The sequence below is a fragment of the Vulpes vulpes genome, chromosome 6 (genome assembly GCF_048418805.1).
Source record: "Vulpes vulpes isolate BD-2025 chromosome 6, VulVul3, whole genome shotgun sequence".
NCBI classification, from domain to species: domain Eukaryota; kingdom Metazoa; phylum Chordata; class Mammalia; order Carnivora; family Canidae; genus Vulpes; species Vulpes vulpes.
Window position 1 is genome coordinate 3,389,848 of NC_132785.1, and position 27,923 is coordinate 3,417,770.

At 37.0% G+C, this 27,923-nt stretch overlaps 1 protein-coding gene across 1 annotated transcript; it reads right to left on the bottom strand.

Moving 5' to 3' along the window:
• Window positions 1-859: 859 nt before the first annotated feature.
• Window positions 860-27,674, bottom strand: ITM2B (integral membrane protein 2B). The gene is made up of 6 exons (XM_026017204.2): window positions 27,370-27,674; window positions 6,866-6,994; window positions 5,165-5,371; window positions 3,362-3,472; window positions 2,770-2,920; window positions 860-1,603 (listed from the first exon to the last, which is right to left on the bottom strand). The coding sequence occupies exons 1-6, from the start codon at window positions 27,484-27,486 to the stop codon at window positions 1,518-1,520; spliced, it is 801 nt and encodes a 266-aa protein (XP_025872989.1). The 5' UTR covers window positions 27,487-27,674; the 3' UTR covers window positions 860-1,517.
• Between the last annotated feature and the right edge of the window lie 249 nt (window positions 27,675-27,923).

Here is a 27,923-nt window from a genome sequence, read left to right on the forward strand (position 1 = left end):
ATCTGACTAGCCTAAAGCTCTTACAACATTACTAAAATTAAAGCACGAGCCAGGAATTAAATATATTTCTGGACTAGAACTAGTTCCTAGACCGAACTGTTTATAGGTTTGTGAAACTAAAAATTCTGACTTCCTAAATTCAGAATTGAAATATTTTTTACCTTAGGAATTTATAGTGAAATTACTCTTAGAATATGTATTTTTTAAATTTATTTATTTATTTTACAGAGAGTGCACAAGTAGAGGGAGGCACAGAGGAAGAGAGAGAGAGAGAGAGGGAGAGAGGGAGGAAAAGAAGCAGACTCCACACTGAGCATGGAGCCCAACTTGGGGCCCAATCCCACAATCCTTGTTATCACAACTTGAGCCAAAAATTAAGGAGTCAGGCACCCAACTGACTGAGCCACCCAGGTGCCCTGAAATTCGTTTTAAGATATTTTAAATGGTGGTGAATTCTAAATTATTTCAGATAGAAGTAACCTTGAAAATATCAGAATCACCACTGTTAACTTGAAATGCTCCATTCATGAAGGAGACATTCACAGAAAAGCAATATATGTTGTGCTCCTTGGAAACTTTAAGGGTCAACAATAGCCCCTCCATTAACTACAAAAACATTAGTTTAAAGGGTTTTACACAGCATCTGTCAAGACTGAGTCTTAAATGTTACTTCAGTAGTATCCATGAAGAATCTAACTTATTTTAAAAGTTTTTTATTCTTAAAAAATCTACAGTTTTACCCACTGTTTATAGCAAACTGAATTTTTAAGAAATACTTTTTTTTACATGGATTATCTTAAGATATAAAGAACCAAATAACTCTTTGGTTTTGTTATATGGGAAAAACAACACACAGTCCTTTAGTCAAACAACTTCGTGATATTTATATTCCATTGCACAGATATGGGTTATACAAATTAGTAACACAAGTTATTCCTTAAATTCCAAACATTTTCTAAAATATTATTACAGCAGATGTCTAGGATATTAAAACATCGAGGTGGAAATCATACTCTAAATAGTTAAATATGACACTGAAAATACTGCACATTTTAATTAGGTAAAATTAAAATGTGTGCTCAAGTGCTCTAACAAACTAAGTAGCAGGGCAGCTAACAACTACTAATAAGTCACTGTGGTCCATTTTTACGTATGCATATATATGATTATTCTGGAGATAACCCCTCTGGAAAATGCGTAATTCAAACGTAAAAATCTGGATAAATGAATTAAAGAAATTTAAGTTCTTCCTAACACATAAGATCTATGGTGAAGTGTATTATTATCTATGACTTCATACAACTACTAATTCAAGATAAAAGACACCACACTTAGAAAGAAGAAAAGATTTTTAAAAGGTAATGGTTTTAATTGAATTAATGAGATGAAAAGAGAGTGAAGCCCTGTTTGCTACTTACATGAAAGAAGATCTTAAAAAATAATCACTGCACAAAATACAAAGGGTGGGGTTATGCTGCGATATTAGATTTTTCTCCCATAATATTTTTCTTGACTGTTCAAGGACAAATTACAGTTTCCACAGCAAATTTGTTCTCAAAATGCCGAATTGTAACACAATTGCTGACTTCACGTTTCTGAATACCTGTTTGGGAGGAAAAAAATTTTTAACTTCTGGTTCTTTAGTAACTCATACCCATCTTTATAGTTATATAAAGTGTTATATATATATATATATATATATATATATATATAGAAATTTTTTACTCTATATTCCATGAACTTCTATAGTTTGATTTTTTTAACACTAGAAAAAATAATTTTCCTCTCTTGTCTAAATATCTTAAGAGATCTTAGTAACCAATAATAATGCCATATATAAATTTATGACCTTGGAAGATATTGGAAATATTCTCTATCCTGACTGTGGTGGTAATCTGTCGAAACTCAGAACTGCACGCTAAAGAGGGTAAATTTCATTATATTTATGTCTGGCTTTTTAAAAAGAAACTATCAACTATAAAGATAATTTTTAAAGGTAAGAAATCAACCAGTAGGTTTCAAGTGACTCATCAGCCTGAGAGGAGAGAACATTTAATAAGTGCTAACTTTAATAAGTGCTAACAAAAAGCCAGTAAAGCAATTTCACTAGGTCCCACCATTCCAAAACTCACACCACATTGTATTCAAGTGGCACTTCTTTCTACAGCTTTGTCACATGTACTTTCATTTTATTTTTTACAAAGATCTTGAAAGGAAATGGGGAGATACGGTCATTCTTGTTTTTCAGGTTTAAGAACAAAAAGGTTAAATGATTCAGCGAAGCTACATTACTTGTGTCAGTGCTCTTAATTAATTCTTCAGTCAAATTCCCTTCTAATTAACCTGACTGTGATTATCTTAATGTGCTCTGAAAGGCAAACTCTTTGTTTAGAATCCAGATCCTTGAGCACACACCTGCAGAGCTTCTCTAGATACTGTCTGGACAAGAACTCTTGCATGGTGTGACTGAACCAAAGTAGTGAGATGCAAGGCTGGACTGGTGACTGCATGAAAAAAAAGTGAGGTAACAGCATCTCAAGGCACTGACACTTCACATTCACCTAATTCTCTCTATCTGAAAAGAGTGGATTAAGAACTTAAAAGGATTCTCTGGAAATCTAGAAATACTATATAATGATACAGTATAGTTTTGCTTTCTCACTTGTGGCAAGCATACAGACAATACTGGCTTACATCTAAATCTAGTTCAACACAATGAAATGAAACAACAAACTTTTCTGCCAGGACTTTAAAGGTAGAAAATGTTACCTCTGATGGTTTCTCTGCGTTGCAGTTTATAAGTTTCCTTGTCATGGCACAGTCGGTAAATAAAGAAACCCAGGTGATCGATATTTTCAATGCGATCGGTGATAACCATGTGCTCGTGAATCAGGTATGACTGAGGCAAATAGGTTCCAGCCTACATTTGGAAAATATATTATGTGAATACCTCCAAACATACACTGAACAGACGAAATAATGCATGAAATGGAGGCTGGCAAACTACTGCCCACCATTTGTTTTTATGAATAAAATTTTACTGCAGTACAGTCATGCCCATTTTTTTACATACTGTCCATGAGTTGAATAGTTTGCAACACTGATCTTATTTCTTGAAAGCCTATTATTTATTATCAGGCCCATTAGGAGAACTTAGATAATAATTTAAGAAATTGTATTTCAAAATATAAAATAATAAAAGGAAAAAACTCAAAACTGCAAGTGTTAATTCCTCTTTACAAAGCTCTTGGTTATATTTCCAGTAAGATGGGCACTTATAGGGCTAAAATCTCAACTGGGAATTCTAACATGCTATAACTATAACAGCATTATTAATAAGAAATATTCGAACATCTTATACCTTTATGTTAATAAGTAACTCCAGTAGGTTTCTAGGAGGCATAACAATGGAAGTGTTCAGTGGAATCACATAGCACTTATCCAGATTAAGATCTAAATAGGCTGTGAGTTTCTGGAAAGACAAAGATACATTTTCATTAGATTAATATTTATAACACAGGCAGCAGCACCCAGAGTTTTAAGAATAATTTGTATCATTAAAACGGATTGGCTTTAGAATATTTAAACCACTTGCATTTCAACAAATGAAGCATTTGGTGGGACAGGAACAGAAGATAGTAATGAGAGAGGAAAAATTATTGCTACCAATAAACACAATCTTTTTTAAGATTGCAGAGAGGGCAGGTACACGCGTATGTGTACACAAGCAGGGGGACGGGCAGAGGGAGTGGGAGAAGCAGATTCCTCGCTGAGCAGGGAGCCCTACGGATGCAGGGCTCAATCCCAGGACTCTGGGATCATGACCTGAGCCGAAGGCAGACGCTTAATCAACTGAGCCACCAAGGTGCCCCAGTAAACAAAATCCTTATCAGGGGTTTGCTTCTGTAAGTGATTAACTTTAAACTATTAAAATTAACTGCAAATACCTTATCACCTGATAAGAGATACAGTCAGTTCTCTCACTTATAAGCTCTAACACCCTCCAAGGTACCCATCTATTACATGTAAAAACCAACTTCTCTCCTATGCATCCAGAATGGTATTAGTTACTATCATTCCTAGGGAAACAAATAAGTCAATTAAGTGATTTTCTGTGTTCTTGTGGTTCAGATGGACAATTATGGTTGAGAAAGACTGCTTCACAGGATGGTTTTGAGGATTAAAATGAGTTAAACCATGTTAACAGATTTCTAAGAGCTCAGTGTTAGCTATTCTTTATTTGTTATGGTAGGTTTATGATCTTGAAATACATAATTTTTCAAACTATTAACATTCATCAAATGCATTTTATCAGGCATGAAGTATTTGCAAAGCTAACTTCAATGATATGCCTGAATATTCAAACTGGCAAACTTCTATACAGATGCAAAATCCATAGGTAATATGTAAACTTCTGAATTTCAGAATCCTAGCTTAAGAAAACAGAACATTCTTGGGACAAAAATTATTGGGGCAATTTAAATATCAACTAGATATTAAATAATACTATATTGTCATGTTTGTTTTCTTAGATGTAACAATGACATAGATGTCAGAGATGACATACAGTGTTGTAGAAGAGACAACAGCTCAAGTATCTTAAGGGGTCAAGTGTCAGATATGAGAAAAAGAAATTAAGAAAAATGGTAAAATTCTGGAACCAGGTGGAGGTTTGGAATATTCACTGTTTTCTCACTTCATCTTTTCTGCAACCTGTAACAATATTCAAAATACTATGGGGAAATGGAGAATGAGAACTTAAAAACTGATAAATGAAATATGCAGAACTAAAAATCACTAATTTCTGAAAATCCTACATAGATATAGGAACATGCATCACCTCTTATCCAAGCAAACAAGGGCATATAAGAAACAGTAGCAATTACTAGCAAAGGAGAAGCAGCCAGGAGGTGGGCTTTCAAGTAGACAAGGCAAAGGGAACCAAAGTTACGATGGAGAAAAGGTCACTGAGGATCTGCTTCTGATAAGGAGCTCATCAAATTTGAACAGTTTATCTTGTCAGGCAGAAGAAACCCAAGGCCATTTTTCTTCCAGTAACAAGTAAACTCTAAATAGAATAAACTAGCAAACGCTGAAATTAAAACTGTAGAAGCATCATTTCAAGAATGTGCCTTCTTCTTCCAGTTCCAGACACCTGGCTCACCTTGTTGAAGTCATGAACAATGTTGGCAGGATCACTGTCTGCAAATTCGGGGACAGGCACACTGATAAATTCAACCTCATCCTCCTCAAAGATCTTAATATTTTCCTCGATTGTCTGGTAGCGGGCGGCTGGGGCATCTGCAGAAGGCTCGTTTAAGAGGACGTCATCTTTGATATACTTGATTCCACAGTAGTACACGTCGTCTGGCTACGGAGGGTTTAAACACTATTTCAGCAATTCAGTGGGAGACAGGTTTTTAAATGTAAGCATTACTTAAGCTGCCACCGCTATCTAAATAGCATTTTGCTGGCAAACTCTTACTTTTAGATGACAAGTCAGACAGTTTAATTACAGAGTTAACATACTCTTTAAGATGGGGTTTTGAAGCATTGTTTTTAAAAAAATGGTTTCAGAAGGAGAAAAGTAGCTGATTTTTCCTTTACTTTTTGCAGTCGACAAAAATAGAATTTAAAGCCATTATTCATCTGGTGACAAGTAAATCTGAAGAAATACATCAGCCTATTCCCACCTGTAGGCAGTCTTTTTATAAGAGAATATATTCAGAAATGAATCATGTTTTCTTCCTAACAGAATATACTTTTAAGACTTTTTGATGTGATTCATTGATTAAATGATTTTTCTCTTATTAGCCAAAAAAGAGACTTTTCCTGCAATTTTTATAGGAATACAGACAGTTGTGATTTTTTTCCTTCATATACATTATAATTGAGAAATATCAGATTACAGCAATCATTATAAAGACTGTTTTTTAAAAAGAAAACAAAGGCTAGGAGTATATAACAAAATGTTAAGACAAAAATACTATTTCTGGGGGGTGGAATTACAAATAGTTTTTTTTCTATATCAACTATATTTCTTGTAAAAAAAATTGCATTAAAAAAGATGACTAGTTAAAAAAAAAGATGACCAGTATTTCAGTAATGTCTATGAACATCCAACTGAGCATGAATTATATACACCCCCTAGCAGAATGTTTCATTATTTTAATGAAAGTTATTTGTCAAGAGTTTCTCCAAATTTTAAGATGTAAAAAAAAATAAACCTACTAAATTATTGTCAAGAGAAATATATCACAAAACAGATCATAAATCATGATTATCATCAGAAGAAAAATCTGTCCTAACCCACTTGGATTACTATTAAACACTCAGTTATAAAACAACATTCAGCCCAAATTACTTCAACATCATTGCCGAAGTGACACAATGTTTACGGGGTGAACCAATGGCTGGGAAAGAAGCACAGGGATGTGGTGCCAGTGAACTCAGTATCCAGGAGTAAAGGCTACTGTAGGGGAGTCCAAACTGGCTGACAAGTTAGAGTCTATCAATATGATAACATCTGATGTTGTCCGATGTATTGACTCAATTGGCAATTAATAATACTATATACCTTAACTACTAGAGTGGGAAAATGAAGGTTAGTCAATTTGAAAAAAAAAAATCATACAATAATCTGTACTCTTTAGTCAGCAATGTGTCAAAAAATCATTATTCTGCTTTTAGTGACTGCCCAATAGACTCAGCAAACCCATGTTCAGATTTTTAACCACAACTGAAACATAGGACTATCAAATGGCAAAGGCCACAAATAAAAAAATGAAGGCTTAGAACAAACTTAGGCCAATTTTTTAATATGCATGAAGAAAAGGCAAAGAAGTCCTTAGCATTTTCCACTTACTTGAAGTGCAAAATATTTGTACAGGTATGCTCCTCCTAGAATGACACCCGCAAGCATAAATGCTAGCCCGAAGCACATGCACCAACACCAGGCTCTTCTTTGGCCAACTGGTACCACTTCATCAGGGTCCTAAAATATGAAAAAGACCAACAATGGTTATATTTTGTCTCCAGTCAGAATCACAGAAAGCTCAGGATTCAAAGAAGCCTAAAAAGCCTAAAAAGGATTATCATTTTATAAACAAAGTTATAAAGACCAAAGGACTCGGGTCTCCAATCAAAATCAACTCAGGAATTACTAGGTGGTGGTGCCAGGACTCACCACAATGCCTCCTGAGCGGAGGCATCAGTCTCTTGGGAGAGTTCTGCCTTCTAACTCTCAACACCTCTGCTATTCCTACCTCTAGAACAGTAAAACATACCTTATAATTTCTATTTTCTGTGCACAACTTTTGGTGATTAAAATGTCTTCTAACACTTAAAAATTCAGAAAAGTCTACAACTTTGTCATGAAATATTGTGCTAAGCCTAACCTACTACAACTTCTGTGTATACCACATTGAATTATATAACTATGTATTAGCTTGCTATAGGGTAGTTCATATTTCACAGCATGTATAAAACCATTCCTAACAATATACAACAAAAAGTAACAGGAAAATAAAGGACAGAACAAATAATATGAAATAAATTATTTAAACAATTAAAGTCTTAAAAAATAGGATATACTTATCCAAAAATAATCCTATGATCTTACTGCCCTATCCTAAAATCAATCAATCAATCCCAGTTTTACAAAGGTCTTTGTGCCTTTGTGCAGGAGCATTACACTTTGCTGCAGGTGAACTTGCCAATGTACTGTACATGGACATAAGACAAGTGCACTACAAAGTAGTATGTAAAAAGAATAAGCCTAGACTACCTTATTAAGCCATGTAAGATACTCTATCTGTGAACAGAAAGTTACGAGAACTTCGTAAGGAATTATGAAACTTGAATGATAAAGTCTAGTATTTTGTTTGAGCCCTTGTCTGATATAAATACCTAAGGAGATAAGAAACAGCTCCTAGCATAAATAATTTTAGGGTGGAGGCAGGGTGGGGGCATGAAAATGACAGATGGAAACAGTCACTTCCAAACATTTGGTATCAGCTGCTGAAACAGTCAACTGTGCGTACAACACCCACCCTATTTGGCAGACTCCCTTCTCTAGTAGCACACAAATGAATGTATCCAAAGACCATGGGCAGACGCTTATAAAAAAATATGCAGCCCAATGGTCAAATTGATGACAAGTTTCCAGGCCTTTTAATATATCATTTTTAACTGGTCAGCAAACTTCAAGAACAAATTATAAATGTCTACCATTGGCAAAGAGCTGTGCTAGGCACTGGTATAGAGCCCCCGCCAAGAAAGAGATCATTTAGATCAGCTTGGAAAGTAAATACACAAAGGGAACATAAACATGGTATGGACAGAAGAATGTAGAGCACAGAAAAATGGATAGTGTTTGGAGCAGAATTCCCAGGGGAGAAAATACTAGAGGGGAATGTTGAAGAACAAATGCTCATTATCCACACAGAGGACAGAGTTAAAGGGCATTATATTTAGGGCAAAGAATGAATAAAATCAAGGAACCAGAAAGCACATCTCCAAAGGCCACATATGCTATGGCTGGAGCATCCGATATGATGGGGAGGGTACAAGAAATAAGAACGGAGAGGTAACTGGGGCAGATCACAAAGGGCCTTTACGCATCATGCTATGGTGTTTGAATTCTCATGTTCATTCAAAAATCACATTTCTGGACCATGACAGTTAAAAAAATTAAATTTCTCTAGGAATTTAATTTATAAAATGTTTCACTTATCTACAGGTCATTTATTCAGCACTTCAACAATATGAACCATGGCTTAAGAATTAGAAACTAAGTCTCTGAATTGCCACATTATAGACCCAAAATCCATGCACCACAGTCATGTACTTCCTAAAAGAGCTATCAGGTCCTCAAACTCTAGCTAATTTCTTTTTTTCCCCCTCTTAATTTCTAGTGATCATTTTCTACCTTTCATTAGAATAATTCACACATGAATATTCTCTCCCCCTACTAGGCTATAAAGGTTCTTCTGACTATCCATTCATATTTATTTTGCATTACTGGTAGCTCCAAGCCAAGCTCAATACTTGGTTGGCACTCAACAAATATTTGATGAGTGAATTAAATTTCGATTTGTTTTTCAAAGCTTGGTTATTTCTTTAATGACCAATAAAAGTTACATCAACAGTCAGCATGATAATGAGGGGTGGAGGCAACATCAGAATTCATGACACACAACAGATAGTGGCTATTTAGCAAAGAACAGCCCTAAGTACTTATTAGCCCAGTTCAACATTTATTGGGACCTATTACTTGCAGTATACTGTGCAAGATCCTATGGGAAATCCAAATGTGATTAAGACATGGCTCATGTCTTAAGCAATTTACAGTCAAAATTAACATTATTCATGAGAGATAAATGACACAGTATTACAATCTGAGTCATGGAGAAAGCATTAAAATACACTGAAAACAGAAAAGGTTTTAATTATTTATTAAAGTATATTTTAAATGATTAACACTTGATAAAGTAAGCTTAAAGAAAAGGCCACATAAATTAAGATTTAAGAAAAAAAGTCCCATGACCATCCCAAAATGTGTCGAAAATGCATCTGACAAACTCCCATTTATAATAAAAATCTCTTTGCTAACTGGAAAGAGGTGAAACTTCGGACTTAGACCATTAACCTTTCAAGTCAGAAATTATGAGGGCTGCCCACTAAAACTGATTGTTTCCATCCAACATTATACTAAAGAGCCTAGCTAGTACATAATCAACAAGCACAAGAACAGATATAAAGATTACAAAAAAGAACGCAAAACTATCATTATATGTAAATAATATCACTGTCTAGAAAATCTGAGAAAGTAAAATGATTCAAACTAATTAAAGTTCAGCAAGATTGCTGAAGATCAGTAATTAAAAATCAATTGAGACAAAGATTTATATGTGATTAGTCATACCATTGTTATTCATAATAACTCCAAACTAGAAACCACTAGTTTCTAAATATCCACTAAATGATGAATGGATAAACTGTGCTATCCACTAAGTGATAAATGAATAAACTGTGCTATATTCATACTGAATCAAAAATATGCTAACTGAAACAAATCCAACATAAAAGATTACTTACTGCATGATTCCATTTTTATGAAATTCCAGATAAGGCAAATATAGTGACAAAAAGAAGCTCAATGGTTGCCATGGTCAAGAGCTGATGAAGGGATTAAAGACATATAAGGAAATTTTTTAGGATAATGAAATGTTTCCTATCTTGATGGTGGGGGATATACAGCTTTATACAATTACCATAAATTCAATCAAGTCATATACACAGAATGGGCGAATTTTCTTGTGTGTAAATTATATTTCGATATAGGAAGTGATGGGGGAAGGGAATCAACTGAGTGCCAAGAAAAGTGTGGAGCCATGGTAATTAAAGTTGGCAGGAGTTGGTATAATTGCTTGGAGAAAAATCTGGTGGTATCTAATAAAATTAAAGACACACATACAGTTTTCATTCCTAGGAATATGGCCCTAGATAAAGTTTTATACGTGTACATAAAGAAAAAGGTCCAATAATGATTACTGCAGAATGGTCAATAAGAAAAAAATTAGAAATAACCTACATGTCCATCAAGTAGAGAAGTACTATAGGTTCATATAATAATAGTTAAAATCAATTAGCATAGTTGATTTTAAGATCTCACACACATAATGCCAAGGGTTTTTCTTTTTTAAAGGCAAGTTGGATATTACCAGTATATGATATTTTAGACTTTAAAAACATATCAAATAGTACTACAAATTCTCTGGTTTTATATGCCTGAGTTATTTCATAATTCAAGGACAACAACAAAAATCAACAACAACAAAAAAATGGAAATCACTCATAAACAAGGCTTCTTTGCCAGGGTATAGGAGTTTACCTAGCCTAATTTAAAACAAGTCACAGAGACACTTCCTCCCCTTGTACTGCAATAAAACTGGTACACCTTAAATTATGCTGATAAGGTAAAAGAACTCCCACAGGTGCTGTACAATTATCATCTCATTAATCTTCCAATAAAACCTCAAGTTTTTACCCCAGTTTATAAATGAAGACACTGAAGCACACGCTGGCCTATAATCACCCCTCTACAGTAGTATGAAAAGACACAGGTTTTAGAAGCATTCTTGCTTTCTCACTGCACTAATTTCTGGTTCAAATAAATCTTATCATCATATGATAAAGTAAAATTACTTAACCAATTTATTTTAAGCAAAATGAAGGGTAAATTCTGTTCTGGTACTTCAATTAGTTAAGAATTAGGTCACCTCAGTCAGTTCCCTAAGAGGCTTCAATAAATGTGCTTCCATTTAAACTTAACTCAGACAAAACACAAAGGTTTTCATTTAATTTTGATTTTGTTCCTATACTAACAAATCACTTCACATCCTCAGGCACTTCTGTTTGAGCCTACTTTATAGGATGAATGAAGACACATTTTTCCAAAGCTCTCAAATATACTATTATGCAATTATTATAGCCAAATGCAATCACAAAGCTATAGGAACCAGAATACAGAAAATCTGTCTTAAGGTTAAAAATTATATTAGCATAGAAAGAAAAGAAAGGAGAAGAGAAGAGAAGAGAAGAGAAGAGAAGAGAAGAGAAGAGAAGAGAAGAGAAGAGAAAGGAGGGAGGGAAGGAAGGAGGGAAAGGGAGGTAGCATAAAAATGCTTTAAGCATAAAAATGAGACAGAAATACAAAAATATCAATACAATTTATTCAACTCAAAGCAGCATGAACTACTTACTGAACCTTCAGAAATAGAAATTATTTAGAAACATGTACACTTTTAAAACACATTTGGCAATATGGATAACTATGGAGATGCACAGGCAGCTGCCCATGGACATGGTTGGTCAATATACTATCTTCCAAAATACAGAATTAGCTGCCAACGTTCAAAAAAAAAATCTGATTCAAATTTTTACAAATCAATGTTTTAGTTTTCTCAACTCATAATTTTTTCCCCAGTTTAAGACTCAACATACCAAATTCTACTCTGTTGCTTCGTTTTGAACCTTGATCTTCATTTTCTGCTGTGACTGGGTAATAGGTCCTTCTATGAACCTGACTTTATAAAACCACCAGTCTAAATCATTGCCCATATTAAGGATTTTGACTTTTGAGTTTCAGACTGGATTAACATTCTGAATAAAGAACCTTAATATTTTAAATGACACAACAGGCATTCTCTTACAAACATCAAATCCAAATTCGGAAGGCATCAGCAGACCAAAAATGGGGACAGAGAAGAGGTGGAATGGGATGAGCCCAGAGAAAATCAAGGGTGGAGAGCTACAGGAATCCAAGATCTTTTCCAGACAACTTCTAGTTCCCAGAAAAGATTTTAAAAAGTGAGGACAGAAGGCCACTTGGTTGTAATACCATCTAGCGCCCCTGGGTGGCTCAGTGGTTGAGCGTCTGCCTTAGGCTCAGGTCATGATTCCCGGGTCCTAGGATGGAGTCCTGCAAGTCTGCATTGGGCTCCCCACGGGGAGCCTGCTTTTCCCTCTGCCTGTTTCTCTGCCTCTTTCTGTGTCTCTCATGAGTAAATAAATTAAATCTTTAAAAAATAATAACAATACCATCTATCTTCTGGAAAAGGCAAACTACAGAAACAAAACAGAGATGGAGTGAGAGTAAGAACTACAAAACAGTATCAAAAAAGAACATTTTGGGGGTGAGGAACGTACTCTGCATCTTGACTGTAATGACTACACAACTACACTTGTCAAAATTAACACAACCGTATACCCCAAAAGGCTGAATTTTTCAGTATGTAAGTAATACTCTAGTAAACTCAAATTCTTCTCCTTTTCCAACCTAAGAACAATAGCAGTTTTTTCCTAAGACCCAAGTAAATGATCCTAAAGAAGCTGGAAAGGACAGAAGACAAAACTGAAAAGATGGACAGCAGATGAAAAATGTCAGAATCCTGGAGGAAGGGAAAGAGTTGCACAAGTTTAATTTATGTCTTAATTATGCCATCCTAAACATGGATTAATAAGAGCACCTATCTCACAGGGTTGTTGTAGGGATTAAATAAGGAAACGTGAAATATTTAGATCATTGCTTGGTACGCAGTAAACAGTAAGTGCTCAATAGATAGCTATTACTATCCCACCACCATCTGATTTAGCTGAGAAAGGTTAAGCTGAAGTATCCACTGGCGTTGAAGCCAATAAAAAGCAATCTACCACAGAATCCTGAAAAGGCCAACTGGAAAAAGATTTACAGTACTGGAGGGCAAAATTAAATCACTTCCCATTCCAGTAAGAATTTTAAAACAAACAAACCCTGGTTATCATTTAAGATCCACTTAAAAATTTTCCAAAATGCTTTCCTAGCTATATCCTTAGATCCACAAAAGTTATATAGGTAACGGCTCCAACAGATTAGTATTACGTAGAATACCAGTGCCCTTCATTTACCATTGGTACATGTTCTATTCACCTTACACATTAGCTTTCTTTCGCAAGTATGGAGGCATCAAAAAGACGTGATGGAGCGATCTGTTCACTGATTATCAAATATATATTCTGCTATATTAACACAAGATCTATGGCTAAAAAGCTAAAATCTATAAAGACATCAACATCTGTCGACATTTTGTCTGGTTCACTTAAATTAGTAACTGAATTATGCTTTCTCATTTTACTTTTCAAATAAGACTGCTACTATCTCAACTATGGTGAAAAAGTCCATGTGACAAATGTGTCTGGCACACAAAAAGGAAGTCATTTTCCAAGTGCTCGGAATCATATGGATAGTAGTTACTCTGCACTTGGACTAAAGAGGTTTAAAACTGAGAAACTGGGGTGCCTGGTGTGCAATTCTTGATCTTGCGGTTGTAGGTTCAAGCCCCACACTGGGTATAAAGATTACTTAAAATAATAATAATAAATAATAAAAATATAAAGTGAGAAATCAAGAGAAAATACAATGTCTATAAAACAAATTTTTCATTAATGTCCTTTTTTTGTGAACAAATCCTACAATACCCAGCTGCAATACAGAAAAAAAAGAAATGAGATTTTTAAACCATTGCATAATATTTTAACTATTGTGAAATATTATGAAACCTGAAAAAAATTATTGGCATTATATAAAATTGGCACAGGCCTAGGGTAAAAAAATAGGTCAGAACTAAAAAAAAAAAAAAAAATCTAAAATGCTTTTAGTGCTGGATCACAACTTAATCACTTTATATCATTAGGGACAAGCAGAGTATCTGACACAAAGCAGAATGTTAATATAGGAATATCTTAACCATTCTCTATTCTTTTTTCTACATTTTTTAAAGACAGCCATTATTCTTCAAGGTGTTTATTCATCTACACTGAAGAGAACTTTCTATTTTAGGAAGTAAAATTTCAGGAGATTTTCTTCCTGCTTTTTTTTTAAGTAGAGCCTACTTAAGGCTCCACACCCAATGTGGGGCTTGAACTCCGAACCCTGAGATCAAGAGTCCCATGCATCACCGACTAAGCCAGCCAGGTGCCCCAGATTTTCAAATTCATATTGGTGAGATCTAAAGATATGCAGTCAACAGCATTATATAGAACTGTTACTTATTGTTAATCATAGCTTTTACTAAAGATAAAGTGCTCAAGATAGATTTTTTCTGCCATCAGCTAAATTATGAGTTCCTATTGTTCCTAATAAGAATATCAACTCTTATTTTCTTAAAACTTGAAGTGTGATAGGAATGTTCTATTCCCTATAATTCATTATAAAATTAAGTCTCAAGATTAGAGAGCGGAAAAAAGCAAACTTGTTCTGGAATCATTTTTGTATAAATCTTGGATTTTAATATCATTCAATGAGATAATTACACATTCATATTCAAATATGAGTAATTCCATTTAAAGTGCAGAACTATTTTTTTTTAAAGATTTTTATTTATTTATTCATGAGAGACACACAGAGAGAGGCAGAGACACAGGCAGAGGGAGAAGCAGGCTCCATGCAGGAAGCCCAACACGGGACTCAATCCCGGGACTCCAGGATCAGGCCCTGGGCCGAAGGCAACACTAAACCGCTGAGCCACCTGGGCCGCACAAAAGTGCAGAACTCTTCATAAAAGAAAACCCAAGTATATTCTTCTAAAAGTGTAAAAAATTTAAATGTGGAAAGTGACATTTTCTGTCCAAGTTTATTTTAAAGTTAGACAAAATGACTACTGGAAAAAAATTCCAGTTCTTGAGATCAGAGATATTTGTCTATCGTGAACATGTAAAAATTACTTTGAACCTATGCCCAGCACCAAGTACATGTACAATACACAATCAGTAGTTACTGGATCTTGCTCCCTTATTCCACCACTCTCCAGGCTCTTAGATCCAGGGGTGTTGTTTTCTTGTGACTTGTGACATTTAAGTAGGCTGTGATTAATTTGGCCTACACTACTGGTTGGTCTCTCTCAGCTATACTAGGGCTACTTAAAAACTGGGATGCTTAGTAATTTTTAAATTCATAATATAGTGTCTGGCCATGAAGTAAGGTGCCTCTGAATATGTGATCAGCGTAGTTTTCAGGGAAAAAAAAAAAAAAGATAAACTATGGAAGGACCATGAAAGGACACTTAGTGCAACACATCATTTTACAGATAAATATAATGAGGCCCAAAGTAGTTAAGTAAAATTATTTGTGTAGCATCTCAAGTTAATAAGGCCTGAATGAAAAAAAAAAAAAAAAAATAAGGCCTGAATGTCCTCTCCATGTACATCTTAGGGAAGGAAAAGCATGAAACTATTAAATCAACTATTTGACTAAATAATAGCTTATGCAAATTAATAGTAAGTGAAGTGACACCATGTCACAATAGGATAATGCTCATATCCAATCAGAAATGACTTAGCCTCAGCATCCACAGAATTCTGCTATCATGAGCTTACCTAAATTGAGCTACACTCATAATAAGCACCATGTATTAACTATACAACAGTAGTGTTATTATGTTGAAAAAATTAATAGGATTTTTCTCTGTTCATCAAATTACAATGGGCGGTAACAGGAATATTAAAATCATATGCACACGAAGCAAAAACAAAGAAACTAACTCAGGCTTACAAGCATATAAGCATTTGAAAGTAAATAGAAAAGGCAAGATATTAATTACAAAAATGAAACTTAAGTAGAATAACAAAGTCATGAAGCAAAATCACAAAATTGGTAGTAAGTGGTCACTAAAATAACTCACGAGGGAGACAGCCTTGGAACTGTAAAGAGAGAGACCAAAAGATGCTTCATGTACATTTGTAGGCCATCCTGTCTGACCTTACAACTAGTGCTAATATGGGGTGCCTCGCTGGCTCAGATGGAAGAGGCATGTGACTCTCCATCTTGGGGGTCATGAGTTTGAGCCCCACATTGGGTGTAGAGATTACTTAAATAAGTAAATAAATGTAAAAACAAACAACTAGGGCTAATAATAATAATAATGTAGACAAAAATGGTTTTCATTTGTATCTATTATAAAAAGTCCACTTTCAATGTTAAAGGAAATATTCTACTAAATCTTTAAAAAGATATCAAGACAGCAGTTAGCAGTCCTATGACTGATTTCCAGTTAAATGATAATGTTTACCTCTTCCTGAAAGCTCGACAGAGTAAATAATAAAGGGATAAACAAATAAATCAATAAATCTTAAGCCAGAGAATGGAAATGAATGACCTCAAACAAACTCCATCAATAAAAATTTCAAAAGCCAGAAACATAAAGAAAAAAAAATCTCAAACTTCTGGAGGGAAAGAAAAAAAAAAAAAAAAAAACCCAAAAAATAAATTGGTCATGTACAAATAAACAGGAATCAGAATGACATCAGACCAGAAGATAATGAAGTAATGCCATCAAATTGCTGAAAGAAAATTATGCTAACCTAGAATTTTATACCCAAATCAATTACCAATTAACTGTGAGGACAGATTAGATTCCCAGATATGTTAAGTTTTTAAAAAAATTAATCTGATGGGATCCCTGGGTGGCTCAGCAGTTTAGCGGCTGCCTTCAGCCCAGAGCCTGATCCTGGAGTCCTGGGATCGAGTCCCATATTGGGCTCCCTGCATGGAGCCTGCTTCTCTCTCTGCCTGTGTCTCTCATGAATAAATAAATAAAATCTTTTTAAAAATAATTTAATCTGATAATTTTTCTCAGATTCATAAAACTGTAGATCCAACACAGGATAAATACAAAGCCAATTCAATCCCAGGATGATAATTACTCTCAGGCATCTGGATAGCAATATGCCTAGATTACAACCAATCTGGATGGTGGACCGAAGAATGACAAATGAAATACCGCCAAGAAAAATACAAAACTCAGTAAGTTACCTAATAAGTTTGTAAATACACAAAGGCAATTAATTATACTGCTGTCAAAGTCTGAGGATGAAGTAGCAAAAAGTACACAGAAAATTAAAGCAATCCTTTTGACCCAATTATTAAATCCAGGGAAAATAAAGAGATTTGGAAAGAAAGGTATAGAACCAAGTTATACTACATTACTCAGGTTTAATGTTTATATCAATTATGATAAAAGCATGGAATATCAATAAAACCAGAAACCACTATAACTACACCTTAAGATGGAATGTTTTTAGTATGGTAATTTATAAGAGGTAAAATATTCACTTCCCATATTAGGAAGCCAGTAGGTGATACCTAAAATTGCAAAAACACAAACAAAAACCAACAGCAGCATAAGCAAATATATAGAGTATAGAGTATAGAGTATAGTATAGAGTATAGAGTATATAGAGTATGTGTCCAGGGACACCCTTCTAGGAGTTTCACAAGGTCAAAACTATTCTCCTAACAAAACTAAACATAATAAAACTAAATAAAATAAAATAAAAATAAGACATTTTTTTTCATTCTCACTTTCTGACTAGTGTAAAGTTTTCCCAGAAGCTGAATGTATGATAGCACAATAGGCTGACCACAGAATCTGATGTGTGAATCAGCTATTATTAATAGTCTTCTACTTGCTATTCAGTAGAGAGTTGCATAAATGCAAAAGTGTTACCTTTACTCTTAAAAATTTCCGGTTATTTGGAAAATTTTAATATTCATAAAAATGTTGCATGTTTATGGTAACTTACGGTAATGTGATATAGGTATACGATTGCTATTTTAAAGTTTTAATTTCTAATATAGTAAATATCAATAGATATAACCTACATAAATCAAAACCTCTATGAGATCCTCAACAATTTTTAAGAGTACAAAGGGGGTTTGAGACCAAAAAGTTTGAGAACCACTGATCTATAGAAATAAGGAGCTAGGATCATTATATGGCTGGGCAGACTGTCCTGAGTATAAGGAAATCAACAGAGCCAGAATCCAGTTTGTACTCTGCTCATCAAAACCACAGAGGGCACCCTTTTTCTATTTTGCAGAAAGCCTAGAAGCTGGAGTGAACCCAATTGCCTCAAATTAATCTTCAAAGATAGAAATTAGATTAGTGGTTGCCTCTAAGGGGAGAGGACAGAGTCTAAAAGGACATGAGCACTTTCTCACTTGAAAGCAATGTTCTATCTTGACTGGGTTGTTATTCAGGTGCATATATTTAACATTATGGGGATCCCTGGGTGGCGCAGCAGTTTGGCGCCTGCCTTTGGCCCAGGGCGCAATCCTGGAGACCCGGGATCGAATCCCACGTCGGGCTCCTGGTGCATGGAGCCTGTTTCTCCCTCTGCCTATGTCTCTGCCTCTCTCTCTCTGTGTGTGACTATCATAAATAAATGAAAAATTAAAAATAAATAAATAAAATTACGTAACTGTACACTCAATCAGCATTGTACTGTATATAACTACAGTGTAATTTTCAAAAGTGGGTTCCTCGGTGACAGGGCAGGACTATTTGTATTTTAAAACTAAGTATTGGGACGTCTGGGGGACTCAGAGGTTGAGTGTCTGCCTTCAGCTCAGCGTGTGAGCCTGGGCTCCCCACAGGGATCCTGCTTCTTCCTCTGCCTGTGTCTGCCTCTCTCTCTCTGTCTCTCTCATGAATAAATAAAATCTAAAAAAACAACAAAACAAAAACAAAACAACAACAAAAAACTAAGTATTATTTGGTAAAACCCAAAATTAAATTTACAGAATTCTATCAACATCCTTTATGTAATGGAGAAGGACCCACTTTTAAGTGAAAATGGATACAACTACTACTAAGGGTCTTCCATTACAGGAAGGACTCTTCAGCAGAATACCTTGGAGAGGGTGATTTAAAAATACTGTTATGTAAAGTGACATGTGACATAGGGATAAACAGAAGAAACCCCAAAACAAGAATGGGGGGGGGGGGGAGTGGGACTTTATTCTAATAGATGGGAATGGAGGAAATGCATTAATATTTAACTAGTTTCTATGTAGCAGGCACTGTGAATATCATCCCAACAACACTCTAGGACTGGTGCCACCAGTCTTTTAAATGAGGGAACAGAGATGTGGGGAAGTCTCCTGACTTGTCCAAGTTACCAGATCCAGGTTACAACATGAACTTTTGCCAGTAGGATCTCACCCTATCTGAAAGTGGCTTTAAGTTTGTGGCACAAGTCTATTAAAAAGCAAAACAGAAATTAGTAACTGCTCTGCTTCATGAATTTTATGTCTATCTTATTATCTTCACTTCTAGAAATCTTTAAGTTTACTTAAAACAAGTGACATCTGCAAAGCTGAATCAAAGCCAACAGGAAAACTAGACAGATGCTGCATTTGCTCTCGCATCACACGGCTGTTTAACAATCTGAGGAATGCCAAATCCTGTGACACTTGTAGTAGTTGTAAGTAATAGTAATGGTAGGAGTAATAACTGCAGCTAATGTCCACTGAGTCTTTTTTCTTTTTTTTAATGGGAGAAAGGAGGTGGGGAAGGGCAGAGAGAGAGAGAATCTTAAGCAGGTTCCATGGGCCAGCACAAGGAGCACGAAACAGACTCGATCTCAACCCTGAGATCATGACCCAAGCTAAAATCAAGAATCAGCGGCTTCTGGGGGTGAGCCACCCAGGTACCCTAATGTCTACTGGGTCTTACTCTCACCCTATTGTAGGCACGGTGAGGAACTTTTTACAGTTCATGATATTCCTCATTTTGCTGAAGGAGAAACTGAGACAGAGCTGAAGTCACTTACCCCATGTGTCACAGTTAAGTGGCAGAGACGGGATTTAAACCATAAAGTAGAATTGCATAGTCCGAGTTTCAGTAAGTTGACAATACTGCTTCTTGAGCTGTACCTCTTTACTGAGCAAGGGGATTGGGGCAAAAGGGAGAAATTGGTTGATCCTCCCCCCTCCAGCCATTTAAAAATGTAAAAATAACTCTTAGCTCATGGACCCTACAAAAACAAGCAGCAGGCCACATCTGGACATGTGGGCCATAATTTGCCAGCTGGGCTCTCCACTGTTAGGGAGATTCAAACAGTGGCCCACGTCAGGCCGTCAGTATTTTTACCTGAAATTCCTGTGTAAGTCAGGTGTGAATACTTAAAACTCAAGTTTCAAGTAAAAACCCCATTTCTAGCTTGCCTTTAAAGACTGGAGAACTAAACAATACTGGATCTTCCTTTTTTCTTTTTAATGAAAAATAAATATTTAAATCGTGGGGATCCCTGGGTGGCTCAGCAGTTTAGCACCTGCCTTCAGCCCAGGGCGTGATCCTGGAGTTCTGGGATCGAGTCCCACATCGGGCTCCCTGCCTGGAGCCTGCTTCTCCCTCTGCCTGTGTCTCTGCCTCTCTCTGTGTCTCTCAGGAATAAATAAATAAAAATCTTTAAAATATATATATATTTAAATCAGCTTCACTGATTCTGCTTGGGCCCCGGGGGCCTTGAGTTTGCCATCTCTGCTTAACAGCCTAGCACTGCCCTGGCTAACGCTGAGAGCTTGCTTGGGAAGCAAGGAAAAAATGAACTGAAGGAGAAAGCTATAAATTGAAAGGTAAGAACTGGTAGAGTAAGGTATACTGCAGAACAGAAATGCTACAAAGGTTGGCTGAGAATTTTAAGAAATGCTGATGCAGACAGACTGATTCTGGGAATCGGCTTTCCCAGCACTAAAGCTCGGTCTTCTTTTGGATGCTGCAGTGATTCAAGTAATCACTTAACTATGCAACTTACCTTTTTGGGTTTTATATGAAATAATTTTAAACATGCTAATCACACTTAAAGCAGAGAAAACAACTCAAGATTTAAGCTTTATTCTTTATACATTCTGCAAAATAGACCAACTTTTAAAATTTTTGGCATTAAAACAATCTTCCAAATATACAGAAGTCCATCAAAACCTAGTTTCTTAAAGCATGAAATTCAACTGTCAATAAGTTTATGCAAATATTTTAAAATCTCCAAGTACTGATTGATATTTAACACCATAATTCATGTCTATTTCCCAAATAAATTCCCTAGATATCTAACTCAAAAATGTTGTATTTATAAGTTAGGCAAATTTTATTTATATTCATTCCTGATACATGTACATATATATATACATTTGCTCTAAGTCATACAATTACTGCTGGGAGCTTATTAATACTAAAAGACATTAAATGAAAAATTAAAGTATTCCTCTATTATAAAAATAAGAGTAAGTTCTTCATTTCTATAACTCAAGATTAAGGTTCTTCTGCTTAAGAATAAAGTCTATGTTCATTCTTACGGATTTTTCCCCAAATGGTAGAATTATAGAAATAGTTCATAAAGTTCCTTCCTCCCCTCAAATCAATTAAAGAGCTTTATAGAAATCTTTAATTGTTGAAAATAATTTTGTTCATTCAATTGTTGGTAACATATGAAAGAGGATTATAATATTATAGCTATCTTTAGCCATCAAGAATATGTACCATAAACACTAATTAAAGGGGATAATCACAATTAAATGATTTTTTAATGATGTTCTTAGGTCATATCTGCAATAAAATTTCTAATTTTCAACTTTCAGCCATCTACCCTGTAAAAGACATTCACTGTTGTGCAAAGAAAATGGGAGCCAGGAAATAACTTTATACATAAGCTTCTTGAAGAACTAGCTCCACTGTCACTATCTTCTGTATCATTTGGACAAAAACCACCTCATTGAGAAATTCCGAATTGTCAAATCTTTAAACAGGCAGCAGTTATGACCTGAAAGTTCTTTGATGGCAAAGTCCTTAACTCCTCCAGTCTGCGTTCTAATAAAAATTCCCAAGTTAACCTAAGAGTTTAAGAGGATGAATTCATCAATATTGTATTTGAAAAGACCTAAATATCGTCTGGATCTTCCTCTACTGGCACTATGATATACAAAGCAATCCAAGTGGGATCCCTGGGTGGCGCAGCGGTTTGGCGCCTGCCTTTGGCCCAGGGCGCGATCCTGGAGACCCAGGATCGAATCCCACATCGGGCTCCCGGTGCATGGAGCCTGCTTCTCCCTCTGCCTGTGTCTCTGCCTCTCTCTATCTCTCTGTGACTATCATAAATAAATAAAAAAATTAAAAAAAAAAAAAAAACAAAGCAATCCAAGTAACTTTAGTTATAATATGAATTCAGAAAGTATTTCATCTTGGAAAAAAAAGACACCCCAGATATTTAAATTATGGTGATAGAACAAGAGAAATAAAATGTCCCAGAATGACTTACTACTTTGGATGAACATTTAAGGCAAATCAAGCTTTAGTGATGATATATAATCAAAACTTTATAAGTTAAATACTCCATCAACTCAAATAAGCCTGTGCCATGTGTTCTAAGAAATACTTCTGTTTAAAAAAAAACAAAACAAAAAACAAAACAAAAAAAAAAACAACTTACATTCACTTAAACCTCTTATATAGCAGAGCTAAATTCCATAACATCTTATGGGGTTATGATTTTGCTAATAATAATATACTGGATTCTGTTTAGTCCAGACAAAATATGTTTAAGGTGACATTGTGAAGCCCAAGCAGGTAACTTGTCCTCCAAATGTGCAACACGCAAGCTCGTCCAACCTTTGTCCACTCTCCGCAGCAGCAGCAGCAGCAGCAGAGGCAGGAACCCGTGAGGGACGCACATGCAGGGTCAGGGGCACCCAGCCTGCCAACTCACGTGCTATGCACAGGAGCAATAAATTTATCTCCCAGGATGGAACCCTCACACATCAGCTATCAATACTCTCAGGGAGAACCAAAATGTAAGGACTCTAAGTTTCTACTGGCCACTGTTTACAAACACTAAATTACACAACTAGGTAATGATATGTACTTCCTTTAAAAAGAACCAAGCTTCCAATCTCTTCTCTAAAGGTCAACGCATTTCAGTAAATGTCATCATATATTGTTCCTTCTTATCCCCAATCCCCCACACCCCCCCAAAAAAAATAAACAAAAAAAACCGCACAGACACCAAAAAGCTAAATTACTAAGCCCATCATTCCTATGTATGCATACAGGAAATACCAGAAAGTGTAAGGAACTAGGGTCCAAAGAGCCTTGTTGTAATGGGTAACTCAAAACTTAACTGGGTTAGTAGTCCTGTACTTTTTTTCTCTCACTTCCATCCGGCCCCATCTTCTCTCCTACACAAGCACTTTCCTTTTCTCTCCCTTTAACCTGTACAATTACAATGCAAGGCAGAGGAGCGGCAACACTGTATTTCCACAGTAAGGCTTGCAGGGATACCTATGAAGCAAATTTAAGCTTTCTGGGTCTTGATATGGAGAAAGGGGTTTCATAATCAGGCATTACAAAAAAAAAAAAAAAAAAGAGCTGTTGACAACTACTGCTCTCAAGTAAGGTAACCCAAAATAAAAATTTGGTTTATTACATACTACCTTGGTCCATTTCTTTTCTCTTTGACCCACTGCTACTTAGTATGAAGAAGGAATGTAACATGCAAAACACAGGGAAGACAAAGCAAACAGTCTGGTTAGGATGAGGAGGTAGTTGTTATTTCTCACAATTAAAACAATTTAATTCCTGCCAAATATAGTTATGTAATCCCAACATCTTCATAGAATTTCAAAACTGGAAGAGTCTTTACAGACTATGTGGTCCTACCCTCTCATTTTACAGATAAGGAAAGTGAAAACTTAAGTCTAAGATCAAGCAGTTATGCAATGACAAAACTGGGACTTCTGACTCAGTACATTAAGTATTTTCTTTGATATTTGCAGAGATATAACAGCTTGCCAAAGCTCAAAGTTATAGACACAAACATGAACGAACTGCCGCCTGTAACATAAAACATGCATGTAATTTCAAATTTGCCTGTTATAAAAAAAAAAAACAGAGATCATACTCTACTTCCGTATATCTGAGCTTTGTGTGCCAGTAGGGACAGGCAGAGAGAGGAAGGGGAAAAATTAAGGGGAAGTTGTAGGAAACGAACAGTAAATAGCAATCTAGTGGAGATCATCAATAGACAGGACGGTTGGAGTTGACAGCCACCGAGAGACAAGACTGAAACACAGGGCTATGGAACTGCTTTCAGAGGGTTCTCCACCTGCAATGAGAAAAGAGCTAAAGAAAGAGCAAAAGACAGGAGCAACACTGAAGTACCGGAATGTGTGTTACATAAGACAGCTGACTGGCGTGATCAGAATTCTTGGTGGTAGACAGAGAGACCAGAATTCTTTGGTAGATTCTAAGGTAGCAGACTCTGCATTTTTAAACCAGAATCCAAGAGGACACCAGGGCAGGTGACCCCTAAGTGTACATTTTGAGAAACAAATAGCTTTTAGATATTGTAGTCTAGGAGCCCTTTAAAGGTACTAAAAACTTGTTGGGGAGTTCTGGTCCATAACTAGCTTCACTTTGATTCTCTGAACCAACCGGGCAGGCAAGGAAATGCCCCAGGGCAAGCACACGGAAGGCTGATTCTGTGCAGAATCCGGGCAAACTCGGGGTTGCCATAAAGTCACCCCGAGGAGCTAGAGCACATTATGTAATCACAGCCCAAGCTCAGACGAAGGGATCGGAAGTTCCTTCACAAGGTCTGTTGTGAAGCAAAGTTTTCATGTACCGTTAAGTGACTGATGATTAGGATTCTACTCTTCAGGTAGAGCAATATTTTGTCACTCACTGAAGAAAAGGCGGCTTTGAGCTTTACAGCTAGAAAAACAATCTGTCCTTTTTTTCTCTGCCTATTCATCCGTGACGGCTGCGTGGCTACAAAGGAATACGCTGGCCCTCACAGCTCAGTGTATTTTTATTTGGATACGGGATCTAAGAAGATCAAAATAGAAAATAATGCACAGAGCTACCAACGGCTATTTTTCACAGCGGCCGTGACCACAAAATTTGAGTATGGTGAAACTGAGTGTCTAAAAACAGGGTTAACATTTCAGAAATGACAGAAAACATCAAAAGTCAGAATGTAAAGCTGTCTAGCAAATTAATTCTGACTTTTATCCCGAGTTCCAAATCTCCTTCAATACGGAGAAAAGAGAAAAGCCCTCTGGAGTGACATCATCCGATGCTTTCTCCCTCTCTCTCTCTCTCTTTTTTTAAAGGGGAGGAATTATATTTATTTACAGGATTTAAAAAGATATATAATAAGATTAAAATCTCTACTACGTATCTGTGACTGTTATGACAGGGCACTTGACAATCTATTTTAGGTCCAATGAATGTTAGATAAACACAGAGCTAAGATAATAATTTGCTACTGGAATTATCCCTCTGTGCATTCCAAACATTTTCTTTTAAAACCGAGACTGTTTGCAATGGATTCAGAAAAACAGTACCAGTACCAAAACTCTTAATCTTTTTAGGGAATCAGCTCACTGTTCCTATTTCTTTTCTTTTTTTTATTTTTTAATTTTTTTTCACTGTTCCTATTTCAAGGAAAGGCAGTCATTTAAAAATCAACCCCTGACGTTTTTAAGAACATTTCCAAAAAAAAAAAAAAAAAAAAAAAGTACAGGCACATCCAGGGTAACATCACCATCTCAAATTTTTTAATAGAATATTACTGCCACATCTTTCGACAGTAATTTTCATTAAACTGTATTTTTAAAAAATTACACTTCTTACTCCCACCTGCACACGACTACTGGGTTTTTTTGAAGCTAAAGCTAAGTTCACCCTACCGATTAACAGGTCTTGAGAAACACTAAGGAAAAAACAAAGTCGTGCAACCTAAATAACTCCCACAGTTAATTTCTAGAGGGTTGAATTTGCGCGGCCTCCAGAAGATCTCGTGGAAAATAGGCTGTGGGGCTTTTCCTTTGTAACTCCTGAGCCCATCACAAGCTTGTTCTAAATAAATCATTGCAGGAATCCGCTGAAAGTTAGCACCGTTCTAGCTCCGCTCCTGATTTTTCATTAGGGCTAAAAGGGGGAGTCTTGTTAAGTAAATAAATATATTAGGACTAAAAGGGGGAATCTTGTTAAGTAACTAAATAAATTAGGACTAAAAGGGGGAATCTTGTTAAAGAAGGAAGGAAAGAAGGAAGGACTAAATGGGGGATTTTGTAAAATAAATAAGGACTAAAAGAGGGATTTTGTAAAATAAATAAATAAATGAAAGTAAAATAAAATAATATATAATTAATATATATAATTATATAATTAATAATAAAGGTGAATTTTATAATAAAGGAGGATTTTATAATAGTAATAGAGGGTTTATAATAATTGATTTTATAATAATAAAAAATGTTAAAAAGGATGTTATAATAATAAAGGGGGGGTTTTATAATAATTAATAAAGGAGGATTTTATAATAAAAACTTTAAAAAGAAAATTTTAAAAAGGATGTCATAATAATAAAGGATTTTATAATAATAATAATAAAGGAAGATTTTATAATAATAGTAAAGGAGGGCTTTATAATAATAAAGGAGGATCCTATAATAAGAATTTTTAAAAGAATTTTATAATAATAAAGGAAGATTTAATAACAAAGGATTTAATAATAATAATAAAGGAGAATTTTATGATAACAAAGGATTTAATAATAATAAGGGATTTAATAATGCTAACGCTAATGCTAACGCTAATGCTAACGGCGACGGCAAAGGAGGCCCCCGGGCGCCGCGGCCTCTGCGGCCCGTCCCCGGCAGCCCCGGCACCGCGCTCGCGCCGCCCCGCCCGGCAGGTCCCGCCCGCCGCCCCCGGGGCCGCGGGGCCGCAGGTGGAGGAGCCGGCGCCGCCCCCGCCCGGGACCAGGGCAGGCGGCGTCGGGTGACGTCATCCGCCCCAGGCCGCGGGGTCGGCGCCGCGGGCGGGGGCGCGTCCAGGCGGAACGAGGCCCCGCGGGCGCACACGCGCCTCCCGCCGCAGCCGACGGCGCCGCGGCGGAGGGGGAGGGGGAGGAGGAGGAGGAGGAGGGGGAGGAGGGGGAGGAGCGGCGCCCGGCCCCCCGCCCCCGCCCCCGCCGGCCCGGCCCGCGGACCTTGCAGTCCACCGCGACGGCGTCGGGGGGGATGATGAGCGCCTCCTCGCCGCACTTGGGCTGGTCCTTCTTGGCCTCCTTCTGGGCCAGAGCCGAGTTGAACGTCACCTTCACCATGGCGCGGCCTGGGGCGCCCTCGGGGGGCGGCGGGCGCGGGGCGCGGGCGGCGGGCGGCGGGCTCCGGCGGCAGCCTCCTCGGCCGGGCTCCGGCAGCGGCTCGGGACGGACGAGCGGCTCCGCGGCGGCTGAGGCGGCGACTGCGGCACCGCTCCCGCAGCCTCGCAGCTCCCGGGCGAGGGCGGGGACGGGGACGGCTCGCACCCCGGGGGCGGGGCCGCGGAGGGGCGGGGCCGCGGAGGGGGCGGGGCCGGGCGGCAGGAGGGACGGGGTTGGCGGGCGGGGCCGCGGAGGGGCGGGGCCGCGGAGGGGGCGGGGCCGGGCGGCAGGAGGGACGGGGTTGGCGGGCGGGGCCGCGGAGGGGGCGGGGCCGCGGGGAGGGAGCGAGGTCGACGTGCGGAGGGGCGGAGCCGGGGCAAGAGGGGCGGGGCCTCGGG